This window comes from Aegilops tauschii, chromosome 5 (assembly GCF_002575655.3).
Source record: "Aegilops tauschii subsp. strangulata cultivar AL8/78 chromosome 5, Aet v6.0, whole genome shotgun sequence".
Taxonomy (NCBI): domain Eukaryota; kingdom Viridiplantae; phylum Streptophyta; class Magnoliopsida; order Poales; family Poaceae; genus Aegilops; species Aegilops tauschii.
In genome coordinates, this window is record NC_053039.3 from 301,357,932 (window position 1) to 301,368,536 (window position 10,605).

The window sequence follows — 10,605 nt, forward strand, 5'->3', positions numbered from 1 at the left end:
TAAAACCAAGTTCTGTCTAGGTCTGCAACTTGAACATTCCCCTGATGGGATTCTAGTGCATTAGTCGGCCTACACCCGAAGGTGTTGGAAAGATTTGGATTTGATAAGGCATATCCTTCTAAGACCCCGATGGTCGGAAGATCTTTACAGCCAGACAAGGACCCGTTCAGGCCAAAGAAAGAGGGGGGGGACTCTGGGAATAGAGGTTCCTTACCTGAGTGCAGTTGGAGCACTCATGTACCTCGCAAATTGTACATGGCCAGACATTGCGTTCGCCGTCAGTTTGCTTGCTAGGTACAGTTCTGAACCTACCAAGAGACATTGGAAAGGTGTCAAGGACGTCTTCCGTTACCTGCAAGGGACCAAAGATCTTGGTCTGTTTTATAAAAGGAATCAACACCTATCTATTATAGGCTATGCCGATGCTGGGTACATATCATACCCGCATGATTGCAAATCGCAGACTGGATATGTTTTCCTTTGTGGTGGAACTGCGTTTTCGTGGAAATCGTCCGAGCAAACTCTTGTGTCGACTTCCACGAACCACTCGGAAATCATGGCACTATTCGAAGCGTCAAAAGAATGTGTATCGCTTCATCGGATGATCGGCCACATTCAACAGACATGTGGGCTGAACACCGTACAAACCCCTACCATTATCTATGAAGATAATGTTGCTTGTGTTGCACAAGTCCAGCTGGGTTATGTGAAGAGTAACCTCACAAAGCATATTAGTCCCAAGTTCTTCTATGCACATGAGCTGTAGCAGTTGAACGAGGTGAGAGTTTTGCATACTAAGTCCTGTGACAATCTTGTTGATATGTTCACTAAATCATTACCGGCATCAACCTTAGAGAGGTGTGTGCGTGGAATCGGTATGATGAGACTTAGAGAGATGCAAGGTTCAGGGGGAGAAACTTCACAAACTCGTCGCTAAAATCTCGATCCTGATGATCGAGTACTCAATTTGATGGTTGAGTGGATTGTACTCTTTTTCCCTTGAGTGAGTTTTCCTGATGTTTCTCACACGAGGTTTTTGACGAGGCAATTCGTGCAATACAACAACGTATACTGTGTGCTCTTTCTCCATATTTTTTCTCACTAGGGTTTTCGAAGTTTTGAGGTAGGGATATACGGATAATTACCCAAGGGGGAGTGTTGGGAAACCGGCCCACGTCGTGGGAGCTGGCGACTACGTGCGAAGCGCATGGGATAGCCCCTCCCGGTTCCACACTTTACGTTAAGTGGGTATTTATCCCTTGACCCTTTACCCCTATATAAAGAGATGAGGAGCAATCATTGTAACGATTGGTCATTAATTAATAAAGATAGTCTCGTCCATATTTCTCTGTGTCCATCTACTTCTGCGTGTTCGACTACTTCCGTCTACGACGCTCGCCCTCGCTCTGCAACCTCGGACCGGACTCGCCGGCGGAATTGCGGAACACTAGGCACCTGCGTTGGACGTGCCCTAACCACCCAAAAGTTTGGCGGGTCAATTATGATGGGTTTTTGCCATTAACCGACTGTTTATTTGCCTTGTAAACATTGTGGGGGACTACTATTCACCGCCCGTCACGCCAAAATGCGTCTACATCGCTTGCTCCGTCGCCCACCCATGCTCTTTGCTCGGTGCTCGTTTTTTCTGCAAAAACTAGCTCAAGTAAAAGAAAACTGTTTTATAATAGTGAAATAAAGTTTTTCACGGATTATAATATATTTTGTTCATTTATTTTAAAAATCCCATGAAATTTTAAAAAATTGTACAAATTTTGAAAATGGTCAATATTTTTTAAACATCATATTTTTAAAAGCTGAAGAACTTTGAAAGATCATGAATTAATTATTTTTTTGTGAAATTTGGAAAAAAGTTTGCGAATTTGAAAAATATTCATGAAAAAACAAGAAAAATATGGCGACTCCGAAACCGGTGAAGGGAGCTGCATGGGCTGGCCTACTTACAGTCTAGACGGTCGCGAAGGTATGTGTTTTCGACCAAATGAACACTATTTGGTGCCCTAAGCACCAAATATCTCGCATTAAGCAAGACGAGAGGGAACTCTCGCTGAAGGTTTTCCTTCCTCATGCGTCGTATTGGGCCAGCCCACTTGCGCACACATAGAGATTAAAAATAGGAGAGGAAATGGAAGAAGCAAGGATCAATCCCTGGTCTCCAGGCAGATCACGAGAGATGCAAGCTACCCCGCCCAGTTCCATCTCGTGGTAAGTCGTTTTTTCTTTTCTTTTCTTTTCTTTTCTTTTTTCTTCTCCATTTTCATTCTTTCTTTCATTTTTCCTTTGTTTTTTCATTTTCAGGTTTCTTTTATTTCTTTTACTTTTTTTTGGTTTTTTTTGCTCTTTTGGATATTATTTTACATTTTTGTACATACAAACACCATTTTTCTACACGTCTAACATTTTCCAATACAAATTAAACATTTCTGCAATACATGGTCAACATTTTTCTATACACATTTTTAAAATACAAGATAAACATTTTTTGAATACATGGTGAAAATATTTTCTATATTTTCTAAATGCTTGTTTAACAGTTTTCAAATAAAATATTAACATTTTTTAATATATGGTCAACATTTTCCAAACACTTGAATAACATTTTTCAAACACTTGGTCAACATTTTTTTTAAATGCTTGATTAACATTTTTATGTACATGATCAAAATTTTCATCATTTTTTAGTACATGATCAACTTTGTTTCTATACACATTTAACATTTTCCAAATTATTTATTAATAATTTTGAAATACTTGTTCAACATTTTGTCACATGCTTGATTAACATTTTTATATACATGGTCGAAAAAATTCATCATTTTTTAATACATGGTCAACATTTTTTCTATACACATTTAACATCTCCAAATGCTTGATTAACATTTTTTAAATACTAGTTCACATTTTTTTCAAAATGTTTGTTTAACATTTTTATATGCATGCCAAAAAAATTTCATTATTTTTTAATACATGATCAACAATTTTTCTATACACATCCGAATGCTTGTTCAACATTTTCCAGATGCGTTTTGTAGAGTGTTTTTTTGTAATACATATATATGCAGAATATTTTAAAGTAGAAATAAAAATACAAAAATAAAGCAATAACAAGAACAGAAAATAGGAAAAAAAAACAAAAAAGAGGTTGTGGCCTGCCGTGCGCGTGGGCTGGCCCATCTCGCTCCCCCTTCAGCGAGTCGGAAGCCGGACTCGTTGAAGGCGAGATATAGGGGTGTCCTCGCGTGAGTGCTTAGAGACAAGCACGACATGACACACATATAGAGACCATTTTATTTTCATATGTACTTTTTTATTTCAATAGATTCGAAGTTTTAGGTTTGTCTTAACGGGCTTGCTAAAAATCAGTCGACTGAGACTTAACGAAGTCTCAGTCGACCTTGCAGCATTTTGTTCCATCGTTTCCAACAGTTTTTTCTGCCGGTTGCAACATCCGTCTTGCTGGTTGTAGCATGTCGTTCCTCATCACTTGCAGCACATCATCTCATCGGTCGCAACCTCATTCTTTGACGGTTGTAGCATTTTTACCAGAACAATTGTTACATATGTTGTCGTTACTTGCAGTATCGTTGCAACATTTTTCATCGCCGTTTGCAACATCCAGCCATGCCGCTTGCAGCACCACAACTGCGCTGAAGTCACTCGACTGGGACTTCGTTAAGTCTCAATCGACTGAGTTCTAGACAAACCCTTGTCTTAAATCAAACTTCTTTGCATCTGACCAAGTTTTTAGAAAATGTTCCAACATCTACAGCATCAAATTAGCTTAATTAGTGCCTCCCGCGCGCGCAAAAAGGAGAGTTTAATTAGTGTCATTATAACATATATTTTAATTATGTACTCCATCCTTTCCGGTTTATAGGGCTCAATTCAAACATCTCACCAACCAAGGTAGATGGTGAGTAGTGGAATACTTTTTGTAATTTGCAAAAGCACCCAATTAATGCTCTTGTTTTTCTCAAAAAATTATGTTTATCAATGTATTAATTGCAATGCATGCATCTATAAAGTACATGCATTGGTCAATTTTCTCTTAATACTTGCATGCAATGATTTAATACACCTTGAAATCTGAACTTGTGATGGGGAACAACCAAATTGAGCCTTATAAAATGGAAAAACTAACATTTTGAGATAAGCCCTATAAACCGGAAAGGAGGGAGTATGGGGGTGTTTGGTTCAGAAGTCCTAGGACTTTTTCTAGTCCCAGGGACTAATCAAAAAAGACTTTTCAGTAGAGTTTTTTTCTAGTTCCGGTAGAAAAAGTCCCTCCCGTTTGGTTCCTAGGGACTTTTTAAGGACTTTTTCTAGTCTCTGGGACTAAAAAGTCCCTGAACCAAACACCCCCTATATCTAATGGTGTAGATATTAGCATTTTTTTTTATAAAAGTTAGTGAAACTTAAAGAAGTTTTACTTTGTACAAACCCAGAAATCCCAAATATTTTGGAACGGAACAAGTATCGATGTAATAGCACTCCACTTGAAGATCGATCGTTAGTTCGATCTTCATTCCTTGTTATTTTATACACGCATTTTTTTTCGCGGGAATATTTTATACACGCATTGCTTACAAAAGAGAGGGAACCACAAGTACCGATAGTTTGCACATTTTGGGTAGGTGCGGTGAAGAAGTGCACTGACCACACTAGTAACGCTGACACACTGACTGAAGGACACACACACCCTCAAAAAAAAAGGACACACACACGCTCGCTCAGGAACAGTACGGCAGACCGATAATTACAGGAGTACGCACGCAGGAGCAACGATCAGCACAAATGATGGTCGATGAACGATAGGATTCCAAATTTCCATCCCATGGCTGATTGAGTATACTAGTCGCGGCTCTTGAAGGGGATGGCCCTGATCACCACCACGTGGTAGATGGCCGCCAGCGCCGCGCCAGTGAACGGGCCCACCCAGAAGATCCACTGCATGTTCAAACCATGATCATCAAGCTTAATTCTTCCGAAGCATGAATAATTAGCCTCTAAGTAGTGACTGATAGTCCTAGTTTTGTTAGTTAAGTGATCCTTCTTACGTGGTCGTCCCACGACTGCTTCTTGTTGTAGATGATGGCGGCGCCGAGGGAGCGCGCCGGGTTGATGCCGGTGCCGGTGATGGGGATCGTCGCCAGGTGCACCAGGAACACCGCGAACCCGATCGGCAGCGGCGCCAAGATCTGCATCAAATCCATCCATACATCAGTTAATTTGGTCATCATCCACGAAATGATATGTTCCACGGGCTAGCTAAGAGAGGCCGGTGCACTTACGGGGACGTGGGAGTCTCTGGCGCTGCGCTTGGCGTCGGTGGCGGAGAAGACGGTGTACACGAGCACAAAGGTCCCCACGATCTCCGCCCCCAGGCCGTCGCCCTTGGTGTACCCCGGCGCCACCGAGTTGGCGCCGCCGCCGTTGCCCATGTACAGCGTGGTCTGGAACCCCTTCACCACCCCGGCGCCGCAGATGGCCCCCAGGCACTGCATCACCATGTAGAACACGGCCCGGGTGAGCGACAGCTTCCTGGCCAAGAAGAGCCCGAAGGTGACGGCGGGGTTGATGTGGCCGCCGGAGATGCCGGCGGTGCAGTAGACGAGCACGAAGATCATGCCGCCGAAGCTCCAGGCGATGCCCTGGATGCCCACGGTGCCGCACTTGGAGCCGGAGGGGTTGCCCACCACGCCCATCACCGTGAGCACGCTGATGTACAGGAACAGGAAGGTGGCCAGGAACTCGGCGATCCCCGCGCGGTAGAAGGACCACGACGTCAGCTCCTCCGCCTCGAACAGCGGCGCCGGCGGCGGCTCCTTGTAGTCCTTGTCGTCCGCACCGCCGCCCTGCGCCGCCGTCCCGATCGGCTGCCGCTCCGAGTACCGGTTCGCGCCCAGACGCACGTCCTCCTCCTTGCCCTCCATTGCCGCTGCTTGAGCTCAGCTGCTTAGCTTGTTAGGCAGAGGAGATGATGATGGATGGGTGTGCGAGAGAGAGATGAGGAAAGGGAGTGGCTTTGGAGTGCTTCTTATAGCGGGGGTCAATCATGGCTGCTCTGCATTGTGTGTGTGTGTGTGTGTGTGTGTGTTGATAATGTGCTTATTTTGCCTTTGCTGCCACTAGTTCATTAGTGGATGATGATAGGGGGCGGGCTTGGTTTACTGATTAGTGGCCCAGTGATGGTACTTTATTAGTTCTATTAGTTGGTCATGAAATTGTTGTGGCTTGTTTACTACTCTTGGTGTCTCACCTCACCTTCCATGTCATGGAGCGGCAGAGTTTGTGGTATCGAATGGTTTCGTCGGCTGTTGTTAATAGCAGATACTTAGTATACTAGTTTAAGTCGGTGATACGATAATATTGTTCAGTGGGCTGAATTCATTTGTACAGAATTTTGCATTATGAGAGCAGAAAGTGGTGTCCTTTTTGTTCTAGCTAGTACTAGTTGCTAGACAGACACGGACAGGTAGTGCTTCCAAAAGGTTGCAACACAGGTTCTATGTTTTAATCTTATATATATTGGTCATTATCCAGGGCGGGGGCTAGAGGGATAATAATAATAACCGAAAACTTAAAATAAACATACATGCAACCATAGTCGATGTTTCGTCCTAAGCCGAGTGTAGCTCATGGGCAGCTCCGCTTACAGCAGTGAAAGACGAGCACCAATCCTATTGACGAAGCACTGTGTATATATAACTGTGGGTCAACGCCCGGCTTACACCTATGATGTGCACGGGCTACATGATGCTCGGCTTATACGACGTACACGTGTCATCTCCTGGATGACCACTGGCTGGATTGTAAGACGTTGCGTAGACACTTGCCCTACACCTATGTCGTGTGCTCCCTCTAGACACTCAACTTATTTTATGAAAATGTGGTGTCCTCTCGTTGACCCCTGAATTAGATGAAAACTGAGCGACACTCACTTATTTCTTTGAGTAACATCTCGAGAGGGACAGGGGGTCCTACATTTCATAAAGAAGAGAGTTTCTTGGTTAATTAGGGGTAATGATGTAGGGCCAAGCCCTAGGTAATGATCTTTTTCACACTTGGATGTGGGAAAAGGGGAATCAAGAAGAACACAAGGAGAAATACAAGAGGAAAACAACACTCAAGACAAGATCTGGTCACACATCCACTAAAACCACATACACGTGAGGAGATACAAGATCCAAATCCAACATAGGTAGGAAAATAGCTAGCTAGTTCATCCCAATCTCAAGGAGAGAGGGGTCTTGTATCCAAGATGGATCTTCCCTCAAGAGGGGTCTTGAATCCCCAAGGGATCTTCTCACATGGAGGCCTTGGTCTCCATCGAAGAGGGGGTAGATAGGAGCAAAGCTTTCAAGGTCTCAAAATATACTTTGCTAACCCTAGGATGGAGCTAGAAGACGAGTACTTATAGTCCAAGGGGTAAGTTTGGGATACAAGGGTCATGGCCCTTCCAATGCGCACATGCAGGGCAGTTATACCGCATACTGAAAGCGTAGGTTTACTCGCAGAGGGGGGGGGGGGTGTTGAATGGGAGATTTTTATAAATTCGTCAAACTCTGATGAATTTGACGAAGATCAGAGTGAAAAATAGAAACACGAGTGAAACCAAGTCATCACATAAATAGAAAGCATGCATACGAGATGCATACAAGTGAAGAACAAGTAATCATACAGGCATTGAAGCATGAGGAAGATGAACTGAAGAAATGAAAAACAGTATGATGAAAGTCTTCAGTTCAAATTCTTTAGAGGGTAGGTCACAGATTCTTGAGTAGTGGAATAACTTAAAGGTAAGGGGTGAGGAATTTGAAACCAGGTAGGCTCAATGAAGACACAATGATTTGGTAGACCAGTTCCAGTTGTTGTATCAACTGTACGTCTGGTTGAGGCGGTTGAGTTGAACTCCGAAGACAGCAAGTCTTCGCTGTATTCCTCTTGAGCTAAGGTCACAACAGACCTCGCTCAATCACTCATGGTAAGTCTTCAATGTAGACTTCCAAAACCTTCATAAACTTGTTCACTGGCACACCACAATTACTCTTGGGTGCTCAGAATTTGACGCCTAGCCATCTGAAAATGGAAGTCTTTAAAGGTAACAGGCGTCGGATCACACAGATCAAACCCTTCAGTGATTCTCAATCACATTGGCTCTAGTTGGGTGTTTCCTCACTTGGGTTTCTCTCAAAGTCGTTAGAGGAAGGGTTGCTCTCAAATGACAAGTGTCGAGTTCTGTCTAGAGCAGCCAACCACCGAATTGTTGTAGGGGGCGGCTATATATAGCCAGGGGCCAACCCGACATGAATTGTCATAAATGCCCCTTCGGACATGACCGCTGTCAGGATAAGAATTCACTCGACATCTGGCACGCGGTGCAGCAATGGTCGGAAAACCGAACTCTCAATTTCGTCGGGGCACTCAATTTCCTCACGGTAGGCAGATCTTAGTGGCGAAATCCTAACTGTTGGGGAACATAGTATTTTAAAATTTTCCTACGATCACGCAAGATCTATCTAGGAGAAGCATAGCAACGAGCAGGGAGAGTGTGTCCACTCGTAGACCGAAAGCGGAAGAGTTTATCAACGCGGTTGATGTAGTCATACGTCTTCACGATCCGACCGATCCTAGCACCGAACGTACGGCACCTCCGTGTTCAGCACACGTTCAGCTCGATGACGTCCCTCGTACTCTTGATCCAGTTGAGGCCGAGGGAGAGTTCCGTCAGCACGACGGCGTGGCGACGGTGATGATGAAGTTACCGGCGCAGGGCTTCGCCTAAGCACTACGACGATATGACCGAGGTGTGTAACTGTGGAGGGGGGCACCGCACACGGCTAAAAGATCAACTTGTGTGTCCTAGGGTGCCCCCTCCCCACGTATATAAAGGAGGGAGGAGGAGGAGGGCGACCAAGGGTGGCGCACCCAAGGGGGGGTAGTCCTACTCCAAGTAGGATTCGCCCCCCTTTCCTATTCCCACAAGGAGAAGGGGGGAAGGAGGAGGAGGAGAGAAGGAAAGGGGGGGCCCGCCAACCCTAGTCCAATTTGGTTTGGGCTACGGGGGCGTGTGCCACTCCTTGGTCTGCCTCCTCTCTTCCACCACTAGGCCCATGATGCCCAATAAATTCCAAGGGGGGGGGGGTTCCGGTAACCCCCGGTACTCCGAAACTCATCTGAAACGACCCGAACCATTCTGGTGTCCGAATGTAACCTTCCAATTTATGAATCTTTATGTCTCGACCATTTCGAGACTCCTCGTCATGTCCGTGATCTCATCCGGGACTCCGAACAACCTTCGGTCATCAAATCACATAAACTCATAATACAAATCGTCATTGAACGTTAAGCATGCGGACCCTACGGGTTCGAGAACTATGTAGACATGACCGAGACACATCTCCGGTCAATAACCAATAGCGGAACCTGGATGCTCATATTGGTTCCCACATATTCTATGAAGATCTTTATCGGTCAAACCGCATAACAACATACGTTGTTCCCTTTGTCATCGGTATGTTACTTGTCCGAGATTCGATCATCGGTATCACCATACCTAGTTCAATCTCGTTACCGGCAAGTCTCTTTACTCGTTCCATAATGCATCATCCCGCAACTAACTCATTAGTCACATTGCTTGCAAGGCTTATAGTGATGTGCATTACCGAGAGGGCCCAGAGACACCTCTCCGACAATCGGAGTGACAAATCCTAATCTCGATTTATGCCAACTCAACAAACACCATCGGAGACACCTGTAGAGCATCTTTATAATCACCCAGTTATGTTGTGACATTTGATAGCACACTAAGTGTTCCTCCGGTATTCGGGAGTTGCATAATCTCATAGTCATGGGAACATGTATAAGTCATGAAGAAAGCAATAGCAATAAACTAAATGATCATAGTGCTAAGCTAAAAGATGGTTCTTGTCCATCACATCATTCTCTAATGATGTGATCCCGTTCATCAAATGACAACATATGTCTATGGCTAGGAAACTTAACCATCTTTGATTAACGAGCTAGTCAAGTAGAGGCATACTAGGGACACTCTGATTGTCTATGTATTCACACATGTACTAAGTTTACGGTTAATACAATTCTAGCATGAATAATAAACATTTATCATGATATAAGGAAATATAAATAACGACTTTATTACTGCCTCTAGGGCATATTTCCTTCAGTCTCCCACTTGCACTAGAGTCAATAATCTAGATTACATAGTGATGATTCTAACACCCATGTAGTCTTGGTGCTGATCATGTTTTGCTCGTGAGAGAGGCTTAGTCAACGGGTCTGCAATATTCAGATCCGTATGTATCTTGCAAATCTCTATGTCTCCCTCCTTGACTTGATCGCGGATGGAATTGAAGCGTCTCTTGATGTGTTTGGTTCTCTTGTGAAATCTGGATTCCTTCGCCAAGGCTGTTGCTCCAGTATTGTCACAAAAGATTTTCATTGGACCCGATGCACAAGGTATGACACCTAGATCAGATATGAACTCCTTCATCCAGAGTCCTTCATTTGCTGCTTCCGAAGCAGCTATGTACTCCGCTTCACACGTAGATCCCGCCACGATGCTTT

At 44.3% G+C, this 10,605-nt stretch overlaps 1 protein-coding gene across 1 annotated transcript; it reads right to left on the bottom strand.

Annotated features, from left to right (window-relative positions):
* Positions 1-4,492: 4,492 nt before the first annotated feature.
* On the bottom strand, positions 4,493-6,088 carry LOC109787292 (aquaporin PIP1-5). Its single transcript, XM_020345848.4, has 3 exons — positions 5,310-6,088; positions 5,076-5,216; positions 4,493-4,965 (listed from the first exon to the last, which is right to left on the bottom strand). Exons 1-3 carry the CDS (start codon positions 5,949-5,951, stop codon positions 4,870-4,872), a joined length of 879 nt encoding a protein of 292 aa, XP_020201437.1. The 5' UTR covers positions 5,952-6,088; the 3' UTR covers positions 4,493-4,869.
* Positions 6,089-10,605: the final 4,517 nt, after the last annotated feature.

Coding starts and splice junctions, on each gene's coding strand:
- LOC109787292 (XM_020345848.4), bottom strand. CDS start 5,951: ATGGAGGGCAAGGAGGAGGACGTGCGTCTGGGCGCGAACCGGTACTCG. Junction 5,217..5,309: donor CCAGAGACTCCCACGTCCCC/GTAAGTGCACCG, acceptor GATTTGATGCAG/ATCTTGGCGCCGCTGCCGAT. Junction 4,966..5,075: donor AGCAGTCGTGGGACGACCAC/GTAAGAAGGATC, acceptor TTGAACATGCAG/TGGATCTTCTGGGTGGGCCC.